The sequence below is a fragment of the Setaria italica genome, chromosome VI (genome assembly GCF_000263155.2).
Source record: "Setaria italica strain Yugu1 chromosome VI, Setaria_italica_v2.0, whole genome shotgun sequence".
NCBI classification, from domain to species: Eukaryota; Viridiplantae; Streptophyta; class Magnoliopsida; order Poales; family Poaceae; genus Setaria; species Setaria italica.
In genome coordinates this window covers 24,636,325-24,660,018 of record NC_028455.1, presented here as the reverse complement: position 1 = coordinate 24,660,018, position 23,694 = coordinate 24,636,325, and the positions used below count along the sequence as shown (strand labels likewise).

General features: G+C 44.6%; 1 protein-coding gene across 3 annotated transcripts; it reads right to left on the bottom strand.

The window, feature by feature from the left end:
• Positions 1 to 753: 753 nt before the first annotated feature.
• LOC101778170 (hypersensitive-induced response protein 1) lies at positions 754 to 4,859 on the bottom strand. 3 transcript variants are annotated; one of them, XM_004973314.4, is made up of 6 exons: positions 4,544 to 4,859; positions 2,800 to 2,995; positions 2,506 to 2,626; positions 2,231 to 2,322; positions 2,055 to 2,151; positions 754 to 1,500 (listed from the first exon to the last, which is right to left on the bottom strand). In XM_004973314.4, exons 2-6 carry the CDS (start codon positions 2,986 to 2,988, stop codon positions 1,145 to 1,147), a joined length of 855 nt encoding a protein of 284 aa, XP_004973371.1. In that variant the 5' UTR covers positions 2,989 to 2,995; positions 4,544 to 4,859; the 3' UTR covers positions 754 to 1,144. The 3 variants fall into 3 exon arrangements, with proteins under 3 accessions (XP_004973371.1, XP_004973372.1, XP_012702581.1); XM_004973315.3 differs by lacking the exon at positions 4,544 to 4,859 and adding an exon at positions 3,553 to 3,710; XM_012847127.2 differs by lacking the exon at positions 4,544 to 4,859 and adding an exon at positions 3,565 to 3,708.
• Between the last annotated feature and the right edge of the window lie 18,835 nt (positions 4,860 to 23,694).

Below are 23,694 nucleotides of genomic sequence, written 5' to 3'. Positions count from 1 at the left end.
ATAACATCTAAAGTGACCTTAACCATTAACACTGACACTTCACGCTTGACGTCGAATAAAAATTATTACAAGTACCCAGTTCGTACTTAAGAGTATAGATCCAGCACGTAAAATAAAAATATAGATTCATAATTAAACATCCTTCATTCTTCTTAACAACCGGATATCCTATTATAAGCATTGGATAATCCACGATATCGGACAATCGGGAGGTGCAGTTTGATGTTTCTTGTTTCGAACATCGGCAAGACAATAAGGCGTTACAACATGGATACAAGTTCAAGAAGAAACAAGTAAGGAACTGAAAAAAAAATACAACTACGTGAATTCAAAAGTTAAGAAGAAACGTGTTAGGAACTGAAAAAAAAAACACAACTGCGTGAATTCAAAAGAAAGCTCACGGCAGCAGATGAGGCATGCGTGTGCGCGCGTGCATGCGCGTTGATGAAAGAAAAGCAGCAACAGGGGAAAACAAATCACTTTCTACGTTGCCGAGAAATATATGTGTATGCTATTTTGGTCATTACAGAAACTCAGATTAATAGTATGATATTATGTTCGTTCAGTTGACTTATATTTTTTGTCACATATTGATTCCTGAATGAAATGAACGGATTGCACAGCAAAGAAGCTGCTCGACTGTCTCAACACTAATTTTTCGCATGCTAACTTCAAGCAGAGTACTGCAAATGCAAGCAAACCATGGGATTTCTTCAAGCATTTTATGTACGATAGCATCAAGAAGCACAAAGATGATATAATTTCCACTGCTTAATCTGTGAGAAAATGAACATGACATTCCCTCATTAACCACAACAGAGCATCAGGGTAGCACAAAAAAGCTTGATGAAGGCGTTTCCTCAGCCTCGCCAGCTTAGATAGTTCCAAATAGTACGATGACATGACGAATTTTTACAGCAACAGGCACTTATCCTTTACTGGCACAATCCATGCAATCCTATATTCCCTCTAGATAATAAACACACGTAGCAGACAGAATAAACAAAAGCTGTAATGAAGTGCAAGTACTCATCACATTACTACCTTATCCCTAATTTTTACTCAATTCACAAGATATGTAGAATTGTAGTGGCTCTGAACTTCTTTACTGATGCGAATGTCAAAGGCGCTTTTCGATGCTCTCTCACACCAACTTGGCCTGAAGCGACCCGTCCCTTATTTGTGCCGCGATGTCCTTGACGGCACCAGGTCCATGAGGGATGAAGACAGAAGAGGACTTGGAAGAGGCCCCGATCTCCTTCATGGTGTCGAAGTACTGGGTCACCAGAACCATGTCCATGACGTCCTTTGCAGAGGTCCCAGGGACATTCTCAGAGAAGGCGAGGACGCTGTCTCTCAGCCCATCCACTATAGCCTGGCGCTGCCTTGCGATACCTAGACCGGCCAAGTACTTGGATTCTGCATCACCTTCGGCTCTCTTGATCTGCAGGATCTTCTCCGCTTCAGCTTTCTCGTTGGCAGCCACCCTTAGTCTAGCAGCTATTTCATTAAACGACAAGAACAGTTCAGAGATACTGCAAACAGATATGCATCATACAAGATGTGCTGTGAAGTGATAATGCAGTAACAACCTATCTTCCTTAATCATTATATGAGTAAAGCAGATTCTGCAGTTAACGAAGTGTTACTGAATTTGTACTCAGTAGGTAAGCACATCAATAAAATAAGTTTGCTCATCAACAACAAATTGAACTTTGACCTTTGAAACCTAAGTCTGAGAGATTCATGATTTAAAAGCATTCTGAAGTTACTTTCTATACCATGATAACAGTACATGGCAACCAAAAATATGATTAATTTTGGATATGTATACATCTAGATAAACGAATATGGTATTGATGTACTACTGCACTTAGCATCATCATGTGCAATCTTGATGACAGCTCTCAGGAATCTGCACTACTATCAAGGCCGTGCCACTCTTGAAGTGTATGTATTAAGTTGCAATGCAGCATTGCTCAAACATCAAGTTGGCAAAGAAATATGTATGCAGTTGATGTTTTAACTATGGACAAGAAACTTGTGGAACTTGCCTGCATTGATCTCATTCATGGCTCTCTTCACATGCTCATCAGGCTCAATATCAACAATCAGGGTCTGCACGATCTCATATCCATACATGGACATTGCCTGTATAGTGAATGAAAGAGTTAGCCAAAAAACAAAATCATTCCATGTTCCAGAAGACAAACATTAGATGAACACACACCTTTTCAAGTTCATCTTCCACAGCTTTAGCGATTTCATTCTTCTGCTCAAATGTATCATCCAAGTTCATCTTAGGAACACTAGCCCTGATGACTGAACATGAGAACCAGAGTTCCATTAGCATTGAAAGGGAAGACTGAAGGCGAACAGAAATAGAATCAAACAATATTCAGGTGACTACTATAGAACGAGATCAGGAATAAAAGGAATACGAAATAAAGCTGTGGATGCAGTGGAATATTGAATTTTGTAGTTTGAAACAAGTAGCAGTCTAACCATCAAAGACATATGACTGGATCTGCTCCCTGGTGTTAGTAAGCCTGTAAAAGGCATCAGAGGCCTTGTCAGCAAGGGCACGGTATTGCACAGATGCCACAACATTGACGAAGACATTATCCTGCACATTATTCACAACATGGCATTCAGCATAAGAAAGGTAAAAGCAGAAAAAAACAACTATTAGCATGCAAGAAAGTAAATTCAACATAACGTATTTTTTTTGCCAATGCATGGTAATTGATTTAGCAAATATAAATTATAAAGGAAAAAGCATAAAAGATTTTAGAAAACCTTTGTCTTTGTTTCGCAGCGGACATCAAGCTGCTGAACACGCAGTGAAAGATACCCAGCAATCTGCTTGCCTATGCACCATGGCAAGAAGTGGCACCCAGGCCCTAGGATCTCATCAAACTTTCCAAAAGATTCCTTGATGGCTACGGTTGATTGATCCACTTGAATCAATCCAAGTGCTTGACCCATGTCTTATCTACAAAGGAAGGAACAGTAGATTTTAGTCAAGTCATATGCTAAAGAACAAATACTAGCATCTCAACATATCTGCACACAATCTTGACTTAAGCTCATAATTGATGTAACTTCTTCAATTAATCTCACTGGATCAGAATTTTACTTTCAGTATCATACAAAACAGCTGGCTACTTATCAATAGTAGATAGCATCACTGGACAAAATTAATAAATGAGCCAAGATAAATGTAAAGCTGTATAGCATGTCAAACTCATTCATACTGAAGATTTTACAAATTGCAATATTTATACCGCTTACAGCAAGGAAATAATATCACAAACAATATACTGATCATGCTAAGAAAGTGGCATGAACTCGACAACAATTTCTCTGGATAGAGATAGCCATGTTCTTAAATCTACTGAATTCTCAACATTACCACACCACAGCCCAATAAATCACACTTGAATGAACTTAGAAGATCAACTCCACAGAAAAGATAGCCACGGAAAAAAAATTAGCAAACTAGCACAGCTAAGACAAACTATGAACTAGAAAGGTGAAAAGAACAAGAACCTATGTGCATACAAGCTTAGCGAGGAAAGGCAAGGTTTATCAGCTCCAGGGCTTTCTTGCTCTTCAGGAGGTAGAAGCACAATATATAGCCTTGTAAATACAAGTGGATATTTTGAAGGAAGTGGGAGGTGGGTACATCATATAAAAGGCTAGATGCCAGCGAGCAAGGCAAGAGAACCAACGCTGGAACAAACCCACAAGGCTCAGCCAACGAATAGTGATAAGCACGTCACAATCTTCCTGGCCCGAACCGGATAGACAACTAAACAAGATCACGACTTGCGGCGACTTGCTGGCCTATCTTATCTTTGTATCCCACGCCAGTGGAAATTTCCCAACGGTGCCCAGCAACCATACAGTTAATTATAAGCTGCGAAGGTGGGCACAAAAAAAAAATAGCATTCAACTAAGTCTGAAAAAAAATATAAAAATGTGTGCTTGACTAGAACACCTGAAAATTCCAAAGCCGTGTGTGTGCCGCGTGGAATGCTAAGGACAATCAGCGCACGCCGGTGCCGCAGATTTCCCTGCTCAATTCGTTGAGGCCACGGAGACAGCAAGGCTGGTTCTAAGCCGCGGCCAACACCAGAACAAGACCTACCAGTAGTCGGCGGAGGACAAGAATTGGGGTCGAATCCGAAGGCGCAGCCGAAAATCACCAGCCTTGCCGCCACCCAAAAAGGGACGGAGAGGATGGGGCAGAGGGCCGGTGAAGATTTCCAAGAAACGCGTCCCAGTGTGGGGAAATCCCCAAGAAACTAGCCACGGAAAAGGAAAGAAGACAAATCCCTCCTTTGCAACACCGTCACCCGGCCAGCGCAGAGTAGAAATTCCCCGACAAATGCGCCCCAGATCACAAGAAACCGAGGGGGCGGGTTACCTACCCGGGCGCGGCGGCCGTCGCCGCCGCAAGAAGAAGGTTAATTGGCCTGGGGGTTAGGGCGAGACTGCGAGAGTGAGGGGCGGAGCGGCGTGGCGGCGGTTCAGTTACCTTCTTCCTCCGGATGAACCCCAGGCGCAGGCGATAACTGACGAAGGGCTTGGCCTCGTTTCCTCCGCGCGCTCCTCCGTCGATTGCCTTCTCTCTTTCTCCCTCGATCGACCGGTATTTATGGCGGAATCGCTGCCGCGTCTGCGAGGGGAAGGGCGATTGGAAGAGGATTGCTATGGAGTATGGATGGCAAGGAAATTTGGGACGGAATTGCTCCAAGTTTCCAGTTCCCGTGGGCTGCCTGCCGCTGGCTGGGTGGCCCGACCCTGCTCGGCGGGGGAGGAGGTGACACGATGGCTGTCCTGGGTGGAACTGGGGCCAGAGGCAAAAATATCCCTTCTTTCTTTTTCTTTTGAAAGAAACCTTCCTTCTTTTGCTTTCCGCTTTGTTTTGTTTTATTAGGGTCTTGTTTAGTTGCTAAAGTTGGGAGGTGCCAAATTATATTACAGCACTATAACATACTGTAACATTTCGTTTGTATTTATGAATTATTGTCCAAACATTAACTAATTAGGCTTAAAAGATTCGTCTCGCAAAGTACAACAAAACTATGCAATTAATTTTTAATTTCGTCTACATTTAGTACTTCATGCATGCACCGCAAGTTTGATGTGATAGGGAATCTTCTTTTTGCATAGTGCCAAAGTTAGGAGTTGGGGGTGAAGTAAACAAGAGCTAGATCGCGATGATGTTTGACCGGGGAAGGGGCCGATTTGTTTAGTTGTGCGCCGAGGTTTCGTACGCGCGAGATTGTTGATATTCTGGTGCTCAAAAATCAAATTCAGATGTGTATATATGGATTTAGATCATGTTCGGGTCTGATGCGGGAAATCAGAGTTTCTGTGTAACCCCAAATGCATCCAAAATCTGACCTTGGAATCTTGTAAGTAATTTTGAAATATGGGAACCAAATTCCTATAGGATTTTGCAAGCCGGTAGCTTGGCTATTTGTTTGTTAAGGGTTTGGATCGCACGAATTTCAAAGGAAAACCGTAGGAATCACGAAACGGAGGAAAGGAAGTGAAAATGATCGTTTGGAACAAAGGAACCGCAAATTCCTTTCCTCGGAAATCCTGTAGAAAAAAGAATCCACTCCGTCCTCTTATTTTCTTTTCCTTCACGGGCAACGCCCATGAGAAGTGAGAAAAGAACAAGCTAATCGCACCCAATAAAAAACCTGGCAGCCACCTCTGTGGCTCTGTGGCCCTGTTTGTATACGCTTTTCCTAGCCACGCTTGGATTATAATCTAAGCGAAGATTTTCTCGCTTCTCGTTTCTCGTAGTTCAAATCGTTGAAGCGGCTTACCACATAAGCGAGAATCGGTGGAAATAAGCAAAGCGTTTGGCGGGATTCTCGCTTATTTCCACCAATAAACCGCTTATAAGCGGATACAAACGGGGCTTGTAACTCCGCCATCCAACTGAACCGCTGTCGTCGTTGATGGACTTGCTGCCCTCCAAGAGTTGGCCTGCTCCGGAGGAGCTCCGACCGCTGCATCTGCATGCATGTAGCCCCTGCTCCATCCTCTACGTGCTGCTACCTGGATCTCTGCATCCATAGCTATGAACAACAGGGAGAGAGACAATAAGAACAACGGAAGGATAGAGACGAGGACAACAGGGGTTGAGCTGTTTTGTTTGTTCACATGTCATACTAGTGATCGGCACCTTCATTTTGTTGGTCAAGATGTCAGTAGCTATGGCCACTAGTTGAGAGCGACAATATTGATTGGCTAGCTGAGATTTTCCCCACGGCACCATGAAACATGAAGTTTCCTGTGATTTCATTTCTACGTTCCAAACATCACTCCATCCACTTTTCCTATGTTTTCCCTATCCTCTGTTTTAACACCGTATTCCTATTTCTTTTCTACGTTTTTCTCCTTGCCTCTATTTTGGGTTCCTTGTTCCAGGCACTACGAGGTTGGGAACTTAAGATAGGGATCGGACTATCGGATTTGGGAGTTCCATGATTTGCAGGGGCGGAGCTAGCCGATGGACTCACGGTGTCAGTGCCTTTAAACACCGGTGTCAGCTCCATAGCTAAGCAGTAGGTAATAGTGATTTGCCACTGGTTTTTAAGAAAACCATCGGTGTCAGTTGACACCAATGAATAGGCCTAGCTCCGCCTGATCTGCATGATATGTGAATGTGTCATTGTCACACTTTGATCTGATTGAAATTTAAGCAAAACTGCCAAATTAACATAGTTATATCGAGTACAAAAATATCAAATCGGACATACAAATCCATCGGATTTCACAAGAAAAGGAGGGAAGAAGAATCTACAACGTAGAATTTTGTTGAGCTGCCACACAGGAACCACCCATAAAAAGAGAATAAGAGAGTCAACTCACATATAAGTGTGGTTTTGGGCATTTGGCTGACGTGGCATATTATGAGTTGACATGACATCAACGGAAGAATTACGTTTAACGGCACAAGAATGAAATTGTACCCCCATCATAGATCTTGCAGTGGATATCATATCAGCTCTACCAAAGTTACCCGTCGGAGGTGGTCTATCGTGACTTGGATTCGGTTGGTTAAAGTCTCCAAATTGTGTCAAATCATAATTTCAAAGGTGTTGATTAAGATAGATAGCAGGGTGAAGATACAGCGGGTACAATGATTTTGTGGATTAAGATAGATAGCAGGGTGAAGATATAGCGGGTACAATGATTTTGTGGGGACGCAACGAACAATGTTTGATGCGTGATGCTTCATGTGAACATGAGTCCCACACAAAAAAGATTGTGTGGACAAGATTCTCCGTGAAGGATTGTAATATAACTACCTTTTCCATTAGCCATGTACTTGAATTATGACGGACCACCTTCGTATTTGACCAAATAAGCCTTGTTGTATGCTTTTTTTTCTTTTTATTTTTTCGGTCATCCGCATTTTCAGAGCTAGAGTTGTCGCCGTAGTTTGTCCAACTCAGAAGCTGTGTTATTCTTCGACAATGATCAATTCCTTTTAGCGAACCGCATAAGATAGTGTAAGTTTCTATTGATATAGTAGAAAATACAAGTCTATAGCCCTGTGAGGCTATAGCCAGGAAAGGAAAGAAGACTAAGAACTAAAATTCGACTGGTTGGATTAGGACATCAACACGACCACAATACATGACTCAACAACAACTAGCTGGTTGGATTGGGATATCAACACGGCATCACTCAAGCCTGACTGGTTGGATTGGGTCGTCAATGCAGTCTCAACGCTTGAAACTCGACAACAAAACGCAAGACCTGGCCGGTTGGATCCCAACTCGCAACGGCCTGAATGAACAACTCGTTCGGAAGGATGAAAACACCATGTGCCGATGACAACAGACAATCCGCCGAGGGGAAGAACCTAGCACTGAGCCAGTCGCCGCTATGCATGACAGATTGCCGCAAGGTCAACGTGAAGTTGCAAACGCACTGCCAAACTCCGACTAGGCAGCACTCCCCCGAAACATGCGGATCTCGGACGTCAACACAGGCAAAGATTGCGGGAGGAGAGGGCAAGAGAGAAGGGAAATCCGCTGGTCCCCATGCAGAACCCCACTATCTTGACAGCCAAGAGCACCACAATGCCGAAGAGGAGCCGCTAGAAGAGGCTGGGACAGGTTGTCCAAAGACGATACTTCCAAGGAAGGAACGACGCCGAGAGCACCCCCGCCGCTCGCTTGAGAAAACTCAAGCAAGATTTTCACCAGGAGAAACCTGCCAGGGAGAGGAGGGCACCTCGACAACACCCCCAAGAGGGAACATGGTGTCTGCTGAACGTTGTCGTTGCCAACCTGGCCTGAGGTCGAGCAAGACTTTTGTCTGGAAAAACCCTCATCCCACAATTGTCATAGCCCCAACACCCCCAAGACAAACACTATCGGCCACCCATCGCACACATGGCATCCACCACATCCATTCTGAGTCACCGTCCACCATTACTGTCGCAGGTCAACTCTCGGTCACCACCGCCATGCGTGCGGCCACTCTAGCACCCTCTGCTGCCGTCTTCGCCACGCTTGCGCCGCAAGATGGCCCCACGCTACCAACTGCGCCTCCATAGTGCCGTTGGCACGCCACTGCGCAGGGCCGACGCCAGCCATACCACCAAGATGTCGCTAGCGAGACCCGCGCGAGCCACTCTTGGTTGCACTGACGCCTCCAAAGCGGCGCAGAGCCGCATCCTCGTTGTGCCACCGCCGACAGCCACGCCGCCCATGGCTGCCCCCAAACGGAGTGGCATCCCGCCTCGCGCAGCCTTCATGTCGCTCACGTGCCACCGGCGAGCGTCGGAACTGGCGGCGACGCGGGCTTGGAGGAGGCCGCGCGTGGGCCCGGTGGCGGCCGCGCGTTGGCCCACAGGAGGCGCGAGGGCCGGGCAGCGGCCGAGCAAGGGCAGTAAGCCTGTAGTGCGATTAAGACGTGACTGTCATGATCCATCACTCTGCGTCTCTGCCTCACCGCCATCATCTGCCCCGAAATTCCTCGGATCGCTGCGCGCAATAGCTAGCGATCGGCGATTTCCACTTTTCGGGTCCAGACGATGGCGTGCCCTGATGAGCTCGTTTTGCCCGGAAATTGCCAAGAGCCTGCCTGGGGAAAGCAAGCCTCTTTCATACTAGCTCCCCGGAAAAAGAAAGACGCGTTTTGCGGTTGGCTTGGAAACATTGCGACATGCGTGCCGCCGTGCCGGGGAAGACAACGACTGAGTTTTACCGTTTACGTTTGTTATTACGTTTTAGCGTTTACAAAACAAAATGCTCCCACGAGTGTCCAATGTTTCAACATCGGCCGCTTTTGTGTTGCCTTGTTGGGCTTTCAAGGCTTTGTTACGTGGGCTGGTGCGTGTTGGACTCCGACAATGCAGCCTTGAATTCAATGAACTTTTTTTTTTTTGCTTAAGTATATATATACTTTTACTTTGTACCACATCGGCCGTTAGAATGGGTTTAGCAGAGGTTATATGTCATCGTGCAACTACTGTCATCAGACCGCGTGGAAGATGTGGTTAGCAATTTCAAACTCAAATATGAATTATTGGGAAAATTTATCAAGCACATAAATGATGTGCTTAGCGTTTTGTCTTTGACAATTTTTTTGTTTTTCATTTTCAAGAAATGTTTGTCGTCCAAGAGCTGTACTGGTGTGCTTAGCATTTTTTGACGTTTTCATTTTTCAAGAAACGTTTGTAGTCCAAGAGCTGTACTTGTGTGCTTAGCATTTTTTTTGACAACTAGATGGAGCATCATATCTCCACCTAATTTCATTCTTTAATTAACACAAAATACGATTCAAGATTTCTAACATCAACGCAGCCACGGAACGACATCATCACCTTAATAGAAGACGAACAGTAGAAACAAAACACAATATACATGGTTCCATCACTACTAGAATCCTAACTTAATTTAGCCAAGAGTTAATTTGTAGGAGTCGCCGACGACCCGTTGGAAAAAATATCATTGCCCGATAGTTTCGTAGTTCCTGACGGTGCAATCAAATCCCTTCGGCTATTTAATAGAATTGCCAACCGTTCCTGCAATGGGTGATGGTTTAGATGGAGGGGTCGTTTGTTTGGATATCAGGAGCTAAAGTTTAGCCATGTCAATATGTTCGGATACTAATTAGGAGCACTAAATATAAGTTAATTATAAAACTCCCCTAGACTAATTCGCGATACGAATATATTAAATCTAATTAAGCCATCATTAGCAAATAGTTACTATAGCATCACATTGTCAAATCATGAACTAATTAGACTTAATTAGATTCATCTCACGAATTAGACTCCATCTGTGTAATTAGTTTTATAATTTATCTATATTTAATACTCCTAATTAGTATCAAACATCCGATGTGATAGATGCTCATACACCTCCATTAGCAAATTCCCCTCGGTAATTCTGCAGCAAGGCACACACGTCCGGCTCAATGACACGTTCAAAGGATATGTACTGGTGGTTATCAGTACATAATGACCAAGGCTCAAGACGTCAAATCCATCTCTCCATCAAAACAAATCCGTTCTACTCAGCACCTCGTCCTTGTTGATCCGCCCAGAGCCATCGCTGAAGGCAACCAGACGGGCACCCGCGGCGAGCATGCATCTGGCGACCCTCGCAGTCCGTGGCAACACGGGTTACGAGGCGGCGCATCCTTCTGCAGCGGTGTGCATCCTCCTCCCCTCCCGATCCGCGCATGTATCACTTTCCTTTACATGTTTGAAGCTCTGTTGGTCATCTCCTTCAAGAGATGCGGCATGGACGGAAGGGAGACAAGAATCACAAGACATCGCAGATATTCATCAAAGGTGAGAACGACTTGAATACATATTATTTTGTTCTAATCTAAACTAATCATCTTTTGTTTGTCTTTTTAGAATAGTGTTCTTTTGAGAACGTGCATGGCATTATATTTGGTTAATCTATCTCGATCTTCTACCTTCCGGATAGGTATTACTAAAAATCCAGTTCTGTTCCCATTACTTCTCTCTGACATCAGTGTTCAGATTTGGAATCTAATTTTAATTTTCTCCTAATCCAGATCAGTCTTGTCCCCAATGATCATGTCAAGCATTCACAATTCGTGAAAGGAGCACGCGAAATGATGGGCTTGCAGCTTTTTTTCTGTAGATTTTGTATAGCCGCATGTGAGAACATGTACGTATCAACTATGTGCTGATTCATTTCTCAGAACATGAGAAACCGTGTACATGTTATCAAAGTTTTATTATTTATCAAATGCAACAGAGAAGCATATTCTAGAGCTATATGTATTATATTAATATTTGGCTATCTCGAAGCGTGTCAGAATGCAATCCATACAGCCGTGAAAGGCATATACGTACAATTCTACCAGGATTTTCCCCAAATACAAAAACAAAGAAAATAAGTATAAAAATAATATTAGAATTATTTTTTTTTGCAAAAGTTAAACCAATAGCTAAGAGTATCAAAACAGTCGGGGAATGGAATGGCTGTCCATATGTCCTGTTAGCGTGTATCCATTGGCTGAGAGTAGACCGTCGGGCTTTCACCGTTGGGAAATTAATGGCCGACATCCGCTGGGCTATTGGTCGAATGGCCAAGGGGAGATGGCCGACGGTATACCCTGGGCAATTTAGTTTTCCGAACGTACAAATAGATGGTCGATGGTTTAAACACTGTTGGCTATTGTTAGCATTCTAGCAGTGCATGTTACCATTCCACTAGCTGAGGCTCAGCTCAACGCCCACTCTCATAGACACAACACATCAACTATTTTTTTTGAGCATCAAACCAACTACTGGACTAGATAGGGGAAGCGCAATGAACCGAATTTGCAGTCTTATAGGTTTCGTTCATATGTGAATCATCGCAGAGAGAATCATCAGGCTTTCGAACGAAAGTGTGAAGACATATAATCAAGAGCACATGCATACAACCAGAGAAAAATATGTGCACTGTCACCTATTTAGGGTGTATTTGGTTGGAGGGATCCGATCGGCATCCTATCTAGAATCAAGCCACAAGCATGAGTTACTTCGAATCAAACGTTAGTTCACTCGGGTGATAACTAAGGATAGAAAATTTTGCAAGCCACTAGCTTACCTGGCGACGGATAATATATTTAGGTGGAAGATGTGATTTTACATGGTCCCAAAGTAGTTGCACATTGGTCCTTGATACATTTGGGTTGGTTTGATATGCACTATTTTTCTTTTTGGCACACGGCTAATTAACTTTCCATGTACCTAAGAACCAAACACCAGTCAGTTTCTACGAAATTGAAAGCTAGCCGGTGCATGCTTACAAGATTTTTGCACATGTATCTTGAGCATAAAAAAATGTCAAACAGGATATGCTTGGGCAAAAGATTGACGGTGACCCGTACGGCTCACGTGATTCGCATATCTCTGCCTCGAAGTTTCACCTGTAGGCTGTAGCGATAGCTTTAGCCATACGTTTTGCCCACTGCCCAGATACTGCCTGCAGCACGAATGTACATTTTGTTCTCTGCGAAAATTAAAGGATGGCAAAGAAGCATCTCGCGGTTTATTTGCCGCGGCCGTTTGCTACCAAGCACCAGGAATGGCTCATGCGTACGTGTCGGGAAACAAGGCACGGTTTTTTAGAAAATGGAGGCATCTCCAGCCTCTGCAAAAATACGCACAGCTATTATCTTGTTACAAAGTTTTCAGCTATCCAGCAGACTAAAGGGACGCATAATTGTAAAAGATTTAAGAAAAACAAAATCTATCATTAATTCTCCATGCATTCTTGTGCGAATGTCTCCATCGCAATCTCCTACAATTTCAAGCTTGCTGAACGGATGGTCTCCTTTGCCTCATGCTGCACCAATGCCCAGAAAGCGTTCCCTGAAGACAGCCTGCAAGCAACGGTGACTTGCTCTCCGGCCAATGGCTTGTTCAGCTGGGATTGGGGAGTCAACTAAACAATGCAAATAAAATGCTTGCACAGCACAAGTCTGTGTTCTTGCTGAAGCAATGGTGACCTGCTCTCCGGCCAAACCTAGGCTAGTAGGCTAGTAGCACCTGTGGCAAATCTTTCAGCGCGGACGGACTGCCCTTTCCAATAGGGGAATAATGAAACATGAAGGACTATAGGTACATACTTTTTTGATAGGACAATTTTATTAAATTCAAGATTTTTACATCATGCATATTCCTTAAACCACATTTCCGAACTCTTGATTACCAGGATACACAACCATAAGAAAGAAAGAAAGAAAATGTGGAACTAGGATGCTGATGACGGTCAATCCATAGACTATACTGTCTTCCACCTCCTATTCATTTTCTTTTCACCACTCACCTCTACTGTCGGATGGTGCGGACAACTGCGGATGTGTTGAGATAGCGCTTGTTTGAGAAAGCTACAGCTTCCTGTCACGTTGTCTGACATTCTCCGGTCGCATCATATCTGATATTCGCAAAAGTTTAATTAATCATTTCGCAAATTCCATACACGTACGTCCTTTGATATCCTGCCGAAACACCTAGGAATTTGTTAACCTATTCTTGCATTCCAAATGGCAGGGTAAGATCAAACCCTAGGGTTTGTAATTCCCCCAAAATACCTATATAATTCCTTCAATCAAAATAAGTCCCTGCCCTGGTTGTGTCTGCCACTAAAACTAAGTCCTAGTTTCTTTTTTTGGCACCAAACAAGAGTGTAAACACACTTGTGGTGATATGGCAGCGACTTATTGTCACTAGTCCCTGAATGCCATTTTTGTAGGTGAGAAGTGAGTATGGAAAGCTATAAGATTTTGAAAATCGTTAATTGGCATGTTCATTATGTTGCCTACATGTGTTTCAGGTCCAATATTGCTTATATCTTCGCTAGTATTCCTATAACTTCCGTTCTACTCCCTTCGTTCTTTTTTATTTGACGTTGCTTAGCTCAAATTTGAGCTAACCAGCTTCATGTAAATCAGAACAGAGGGAGTACTTGTCATCCTTGCATCACCATTAAACTATTTATCATTACACTATACTATACTGATTTCTAATGTACTTTTATTTAGATAGATGCGGTATGGAACTCCCATGGTTGAACCACAGCAAAAGAAGTCAGGTTAGAGTCATACATAAATACAAGTTTTTACCCAGTGGCCATTGATGTATAACTCACCAAGTATAACAAATTTATTGAGTCAAACACCGATCCACAAGTGTAAAAGAATAGAACGTGGTTGCCTATCTCGGCATTACCACGGTTGCGTGTTTTTATAGGGGAGAAGTCCCAACAAATTACAATGGAGGTTGTTGTGATCTGGTTCGGTTGGTGTACTTGTACATCAAGAAGTAATCTATCTCTAACTAATCTATCAACCAAACTAGAATACAACAACCAATATCTCCAAGAGATACAATCCGAATTCAATAACCTTGGACTGGGTTACATGGGATAATAACCAATACTTCTAATATCCCCTCTCAATCTAAACTTCTCTTCTTCTTGAGATTTAGATTGCTCGTGAAGTCTTCAAGCATCCTGCTCGGCAATGCTTTAGTAAATCCATCTACTAGCTGATCTTTAGAAGGAATCAAACGCACCTGCAGTTGTTTGTTTGCGACACGCTCTTGAACAAAATGAAAATCAATTTCAATATGCTTAGCTCTCGCATGAAACACAGGATTTGCAGATAAGTAAGTAGCACCTAAATTAACACACCATAGACATGGTGTCTGATCAGGAACTATACCAAGTTCTGTCAACATAGATTCTAACCAAATTATCTCAGCAGTAGCATTAGCTATTGACTTGTACTCTGCCTCTGTGCTTGATCTTGAGATAGTTGATTGCTTTCTAGCACTCCAGGAAATCAAATTAGACCCAAAATAAACCGCAAATCCTCCTATAGATCTTCTATCATCAATACTTCCTGCCCAATCAGCATCAGAGAAAGCACTAATCAAAGTAGAACTAGACGCACAAAATCTCAGTCCAATATCCAGTGTATTTTTGATATACCGAAGTATTCTTTTCACGGCTTTCCAATGAGCAGTAGTGGGCGCATGTAAGAACTGGCATACTTTATTTACTGAAAAGGCTAGATCAGGTCTAGTCAATGTAAGATACTATAATGCACCTACTACACTTCTGTACCGTGTGCTGTCGCCTGAGCTTAGCAATTAACCTTCATGTTTTGAGAGCTTCTCACTTGTAGATAACAGCGTAGAAGATGGTTTGCAATTAATCATACCTACTCGAGTCAGAATTTCTTTTGCATACTTTTCTTGAGTCAGCAGCAGCCGATCCTTTTCTCTTTGCACTTCTATTCCCAGAAAATAACTGAGGTTTCCCAAGTCCTTTAGAACAAAGTCCTTCTTTAAATCAATTAGTAGTGCTGAAACAGCCTCACTAGATGAACTTGTAACAATGATATCATCAACATAAATTAACATATAAATCATGATGCCACACTTTTGATAAATAAACAAATAAGTATCTAACTTAGATGCTGTAAATCCAAGAGAAATAAGTTTAGAACTTAGCTTAGCATACCAAGCTCAAGGTGCTTGTTTCAACCCATATATGGCTTTATCCAATTTACACACAAGATGTGAACCTTCTTTATGCTCAAAACCTAGGGGTTGCCTCATATATACCTCTTCTTCTAGAACACCATGAAGAAACACATTCTGTACATCTAATTGTTTAAGACACCATCCTTTTGAAATGGCAATAGAGAGAACAAGCCTTGCAGTTGCAATTTTAACCACATGACTAAATGTGTCTTCATAGTCAATTCCATACCGCTGTCGAAAACCCTTTGCAACAAGCCTTGCCTTGTATCTATCTATAGTATCATCTGATTTTCTTTTAAATTTAAACACCCACTTACAATCAATAATATTTTACCCTTCCTTTTTGGAACCAAATGCCAAGTCTGGTTCCTTATGAGAGCATTGAATTCATCTTGCATAGCCTCTTTCCACCTTGGATCACTTAACACTTCATGAAAATCTTGTGGCTCTCCAGTAGCTGAAAACATGCCATACCTGATCATATCTTTGAACTGTTTTGGTTTTGTTATCCCACTCTGAAGTCTGGTACATCATCAAGGTATTGCAATAGGTGTGGGAGGAGCTGTGTCAAAAACTAGAGCCAATGCAGTAGATGGCGACGGAACAGGAGATGGCGCAACAACATCCGGAGAGACATCCGCAGCGGATCCGGGGTTCGCAGAAGATCCGAGCGCACTGGGTGTGCCAGGCACAGACTCCATCACGACCGGACAAGAAGTGGCAGGCGCGAGCGCAATGGATTCCCTCCCACGCGTCGAACTCGGAGTGGTGGAGACGGGCGCTGTCGGGGTAGTGATGGACGGGGCAGGCGCAGGCGGAGCAAAATCGGGATCCAAGCCTGATTTGCTTGGAGTGTGGAGTGAATCAGCCTGGAGACTGCTGCATGGATCTTTTGTGCCAGCCAGGATCCAGCTATTGTGAGCATCTACATTCAAATTGTCCTGCACATTGCTAACATCCAAATGATCAGGAGCATTAGTAATATTGTCAGTACAACTTACATCCCCCTGGTTACGAAGGTGATTAGGAAGAAGAAGAATTTCTTTCCTAAGAAGAGCTCCTGCATTTGGATGCAGATGAGCAAAGGGAAAATAAGATTCATCAAAGACTACATCATGTGATATGTAGATCCGACCAGTGGTAGGGTCTAAGCACTTGAACCCCTTATGCATGGAACTGTATCCAAGAAAAGTGCATCTAATGGAGTGAAAAGCTAGCTTGCGAATATTGAAGGATCTCAAATTCGGCCAACAGGCACACCCAAAAATGTGAAGGGAGTAGTAGTTAGGTTTCTCATGAAGCAAGTGTTATACAGGAGTCTCAAAATTGATAACCTTGCTGGGAAGCAAATTGATAAGGTAGGTGGCAGTCAAGAAAGCTTGATCCCAATATTTTAGAGGCATAGATGTATTTACAAGAAGAGCAAGATCAACTTCTACAATATGGCGATGTTTTCTTTCAACCAAACCATTCTGTTGATGCGCATGAGTGCTATACCAATCTTTTGAAAGAAGGAGTTTAATTTTTCATATTCTCCTCCCCAGTCGGTTTGCATAGATATAATCTTTTTGTTGTGCTTTGGCTCAACTAGACTTTGAAAATTTTGAAACACTTGAAAGACATCAGATTTGTTTTTTAGAAGATAAATCTAGGTGTATCTGCTATAATCGTCAATGAAGGTCACATAGTAAGAGTGATGACCAACATACATAGGTGCAGGACCCCAAACATCTGAATGAACAAGATCAAGGGGCGCATTGGATTAATTTATTGAAGTAGAATAAGGAAGCTGATGACTTTTAGCCATTTTACATGAATCACAAACTGACTCAGAACTAGCAATGCTATCACAAGGGAGATAATTATTGCTAAGCACATGTTCAACAATAGGAAAAGCGGGATGACCTAACTGACTATGCCACTTAGAAGTGGATGGTTTATTGATTCCGTAGACTTCTTTGCTGACTCCTCCTTCTGAAGAGATGGGTTCTAAGGGATATAGACCTCCTCTACATCTCCCTTGATGGAGAATTTTCCTCGTTTCCTGATCCTTAATAAAAAAGAATTTAGGATGAAACTCAAGAAAGGTATTATTATCAAATGCTAGTTTGTGAACAGAAATGAGACTCTTGTGTGCACTAGGGACATGAAGAATATTATTTAGATGCAGCTTTCTACTAGGGGTAGGTAAAGTTGAATGACCAATATTACTAATTTTCATACTTGAACCATTGGCCGCTTGAGCTTGTTCTCGACCATTGTACTTGTCCTTGACCGTTAGCTTGTGAAGTTCTCCAATAATATGATATGTAGCACCACTATCTGCGTAGCAGTTTGTATCATACCCATAGTGAGTAGCTGCAGCTCCGGCCATCTTGGTATTCTGATGATCATCATCTTCATATCTATACCAGCACTTTGACGCTTCATGACCCACCTTCTTGCATATCTAATAGGTAGTTTTACTTTGGCCGCCTTGCTTGGGCTGAAATCCACCATTGGTGTTGTTTCAGCCCTAAGTGCCATGGCCACCATTGGTGCGACCACGGTTTTGGCCACCATTGCCACATCCTCGAAAACCTTCACGGTTTGCTGAATTTGTTGAGGACGAGTACTGACCACCTTCATTGTAAGCCTCAAGGCGCAGCTCATAGGACATTAGATGAGAGTATAGCTAGGAAAGAGGAATAGCATCCGCATGGCCAAGCATCGAAGAAACAAAGGGATTGTACGCAAAATCAAGACTGTTAAGTAAATAAGATGCCATCTCACCATCATCAATGATTATACCTACTGCAGCGAGCTCATCCTTGATGGCCACCATCTTGTGAAATAGGTTGACGAAGTCATGCTACCCTTCTTGAGAGTAGACAGCCTCATGCGCAAATTTGTCATGCGTGCTCTTGAGTGGGCTGCAAACATTGTCTGTAGCGCGCTCCATGCTCCTGCCGAGGTTGTCTTCACCACCACTTGTGCAAGCACTTCTTTGGTGATGGAGTTGAGCAGGTGTTGACGCCAGATTTCGTCACCAGTGAAATCGGCAAAGAGGAAATTGGAAAAGTACAGTTGGGAATCGGCCGAATGGCGCCACAGTTCGAGATCGGTTGGTTGGCGCTACAGTCCAAGATCGGCCAATGCTACAGTACGGGATCGGCCGATGACTTCTGCCTCGCTTGACCCTTGGGGTTCGGATCGGACACGCCAGGTTCCTGATCGGTTACCTTTTTCCGATAAGGAATCGGCCGATTAGGAGGTTGGAATAATTGGGCCGGTATGGGCTTGGAAAGGAATAGAAGGATGAAGGGGAAATCAGCCCGTGAAGCGTATAATGACCAACCTAGTACGAATCGTACTTGTAAATATTCGTTTTCTATTTCAATTAGGGATAGAGTCCTAGTCAGTTAAGGAGTCATCTGTACGGGGCTATAAATAGCTACCTTTGTAAATCTGTAATCATCAACTACTCAATACAACAAACTACTTTTTCCTCGTACTTACTTTCAAGCAGGCGACTTCGCCAATACTTTTGTCTTTTTCACGAGTTTGTGCGGGTTGGCAGGGCTGCATCAACTTGATCTCCGGCCGATTCTGTAAGTTCCGCTTATCGAGTAATATCTAAGCTTTAACTTCGGGCGCATCGCTGTTGTTTCGTTTAGATTTATTCACCAGTTATCGATATTTACTAGAATCATAGGTTTTACCTGTTTTTCTAGTTTTATCATCAGTTATCCAGCTAGGAATCGGCAGTTTCGGCTTTCTTTATATTCTGCTATTAAATTCACTTATTTTACACATAGCCGATTAGATCTATTCCTAGTGTCGCTACTATAGCATTGTGTCGATTAATCCTGTAATCTTCGTCTACACTGCTACAGTAATCGGCTGCTTCATAGCCGATTTCTTTATTGCGGCAAATCGGCCGATTCGCTGATAAGCTCTCTCGAGATCGGAAATTCAGCCGATCGCGACTTCTGGATCTGACACGTATTCTTCCTTGCCAATCAACAGGTCAGATTGGCTGGCACGCCGCGCAAACCGCACCAGGGCAATCACCCGAACAGGAGTTAAGCAGATTCTCCCGGGTCGTGTGTCAGACGCTGGGGATTCGGTTGACCGATTTCTAGCGCCAACACACTTTTGGCACGCCCGGTGGGACGAATACAACCGCCGCCATGTCGAAAGCTACTGAAATCTCCGAAGATAACGTCATCGAAGTGACGGAAGCAGATCTCAAGGACGACCAGAAGGAAGAACTAGAGAAGCAGATAGCACTCTACCGGAAGGTATGCCTGCAGTCCTTCAGTCGCTCCAGGAGCGGGGAAACCATCAAAAAATCTCCGTTTCCAGCTCCCCGCCAGATCACGATCTCCGAGGACTCGGACAAAATGTCCGAGATGGTCCAACAGTCCGTTTATCACGCCTTCATTGATCAATCCCCGGTGCTCGCAAATACGGTGTACAATGCCGTCGTCAGCTCCTTCGCTAACGGAGCACCTCAAGGATACAAGGGACCGGCTTATACCCAGCCGATTCCACCGAACAAGGCTTATTTGAATTCGGTTTCTCAGCCTCCAATTTTCTGTTGGGGGTTCAGACGCTTCATCATCATCGGTTCCTATGGGGTATAGTGGCACACAACACTTTCAGCCACACACCGTCCAGCTGTCCTCTGCGCCGTTCCCTCCAGTTAGCCCATCGCCTTGGGGGGCACCATCAGCTACGGCCGTTCAGGATCAATCGCCCGGTCAGGGAAGTCCCCAATTCCAGGCATCTTTCCAAGTGGCCACTCGACCAACCATGCCGCCGTACCAACCTGTTGCACCAGAGATGAGCAAAACGGCAGAGCTCGTGCTATATGATGAAACGAGTGGTTTATTCAAACAGCCGACCTTTAATACACAGCCGACTTTCACTCAGATTCCACCTGCTTTCACTCAGCATCAGGCTATTCCACCGCCGGTATACCAGCACGTGCCAATACCTCAGCCGACGGTTCACCAGCAACAGCCGGATTGGTCGGCACGTATTGCAGAAGTGATTCAAGAACAATTCGGCTTGAAGCCGAAGGTACAAACTTATACCTATAGGACACCATACCCGTCTACATACGATCTATTACCGTTTCCCCATCGGTATAAAGTTCCTGACTTCACCAAGTTCTCGGGGATGGACGACACTTCGACCGTGGAGCACGTGAATAGATTTATCATCCAATGCGGAGAAGCGGCTGCACAAGATGCTCTGCGGGTGTGGCTATTCTCATCATCCTTGTCCGGGTCGGCCTTCCAGTGGTTCACAACATTACCGCCGAACTCGATTATTACATGGGCCGATTTGGAAAGACAGTTTCATAAATACTTCTATGCTGGGGTACATGAGATGAAGCTGTCCGATTTGACCAGCCTCAAGCAGAGAAGCGACGAGCCGATATCCTCATACGTACAGAGGTTTCGGGGAATCAGGAACAAATGTTACTCTTTGGCTCTAAACGACGCGCAGCTGGCCGATATAGCCTTTCAAGGTCTCCTGCCCCACATCAAAGAAAAATACGCCTCACAAGAGTTCGAGAGTTTAAGCCAAATCGTCCACCGATTGTCTGGACAGGAGCTACGTTCTTTCGATTCACGAAGGAACTTCCAGAAGAAGGTGGCGTTCCTGGAAGAGGTAGAGGCCGAAGAAGACATTGAGATCGGTCTTGCGGAGTGGGTCAAGGGAAAAAAGTCAATATCATGCCCGTTCGGCAAGAAGGAGCCAGAGGCGTTCGGTTTTGACATGACGAAGGCCGATAAAATCTTCAACCTTCTCCTCCAGGAAGGACAGATCAAGCTCTCGCCATATCATACAATACCTTCTGCCGAACAACTAAAAAAGATGAAATATTGCAAATGGCACAACGCCACGTCCCATGATACTAATGAGTGCAAAATCTTCAGGCAGCAGATACAGTTGGCCATTGAGCAGGGCAGGCTTAAATTTGAAGTGCCAACAAAATCTGCCAAGCCGATGAAGATCGACCAGCACCCCTTCCCCACCAACATGGTTGATACGGAGGAGAACTCACTCCAAACAAAGGTGCTGACGTCCGAATCGGCTAAAAAGAGTGGTGCCGTAGAACCCAGAAATCAAGCAATGCCTGAGGACGTCAAGGGGAAGCGGCGGATGGAGGACGACGATGGCGAATCAGAAGAGCCACACATTACTTCCCAGTTCCTGCTCCAAAAATATCAGCGTCAACATGAACGCTCAAGATCCCGGGAAGAGGCGATGCGGCGGCACGAAGATCACTGGAGGTGCCCGTTCTTCATCCACTATTGGGAAAGCAACCTCAGGCTGCCTTCGGCCGATAATTGCCCAGAATGCAACGGCCCGTATCGTGGTAATCGGCCGTTCAACAGGTCTCACTCCAGAGACGAAAGACCAGAACCGATCAGCAGGAACTGGCGCGACCAAGACGACCAGCGCCCTCCCGTGCGTGATCGGCTGGGGGGCAGAAGTGACCGATATGACCGGTCAGAAGACAGACGCCGTGACAGACCGGGGGGCAGGTTTGATCGACACGACCGGCCAGAAAACAGGGCAACGTTCACAGTCGGCTTGAAGAGATGGCCGACACACGGGTGACAGACGAAAACCCTTTAGGACGCGAGCTGGAGTGGGAACGCGCCAAGTCAGGAACCAAACCAATAAACCCCAGGTGGTGTCCCGACGGATTGACCAAATCTCAAAAACGAAGGATCCAACGTCTCCGCCAGTGGGAACAGCAGGAAGAGGAACAACAGAGCACGACGGACAAGAAGGAAGGCAGACCTCGGGTATGGCGCCCCAAAAGAAATGATAGAGGGGGCGACGAATCGGCGGGTGATGAATCGGCAGCCGATATCGGCATGGTTTTCATACTGCCGATGGAATTTATGACTCCTGCCGATCGACAGGATATGTCGGCGATAGAAGAACAGATGGCACAGTTGGCTTTGGAGCCAATGATGGCCACGTTCGAGAAGCCCGAGGACGACAAACGACAATACCTGAAAGCATTGTTCCTCAAAGGGCACGTCAACGGCCGCCCCCTCACCAGGTTAATGGTAGACGGAGGAGCTGCAGTCAATATCATGCCATATGTCGTGCTCCGGAAGCTTGGGAAGAGCGACAACGACTTGACCAAGACAGACATGATGCTCAAAGACTTCGAAGGCAACGTGTCTCCTGCTCGCGGCGCCCTCTGCGTCGACCTCACAATCGGTAGTAAGACCCTTCCCACTACCTTCTTTATTATTAATGGCAAGGGATCCTACAACATGCTACTCGGCCGGGACTGGATACACGCAAATTGCTGCATTCCATCAACAATGCATCAATGTCTTGTACAATGGGTCGGCGACAACATCGAGGTAGTCAACGCTGATTCCGCATACAGCATCACAGCAGCCGACACGTAGCTGTGGAGTTGCGAAACCGTCAAGTGCATATCCGGCAGAGTATGAGATACCGATTTCCTGAAGGTGTCCGATTTTGGCCTTCAGCCGATCCGAGCAGTCGGCTCCGAAGACTCAGAATAAATGGATCAGTCCGCCCGAGAAGATGGGAAGTTAGGGCACGGGTTCACGTCGGCCGATTCTTTGGAGATGATAGACTTAGGCGATGGTACCAAACCAAGGCCGACTTATATTAGTGCAAATTTAGACCCAGAATACAAATGTAAATTAACAAACTTGTTAAGGGAATTTAAGGATTGTTTTGCTTGGGAGTATCATGAGATGCCCGGTTTAGATCGATCTATTGTTGAACATCGGCTACCCATAAAACCAGGGCATCGGCCGTACCAACAGCCCGCACGGCGCTGCAATCCTAAAATTTTACTAGACATAAAAGTCGAAATAACTCAGCTAATCGAAGTAAAATTTATTCGGCAATGCCGTTATGCCGAATGGATCTCCAACATTGTACCAGTCTACAAAAAGAACGGAAAGTTACGCGTGTGCGTTGATTTCAGGAATCTTAATCAGGCCACACCGATGGACGGATACCCTATGCCAACGGCCGATGTACTGATAGACGCTACCGCGGGACACAAGATTATTAGCTTCATGGACGGAAACGCTGGGTACAATCAAATACTTATGGCC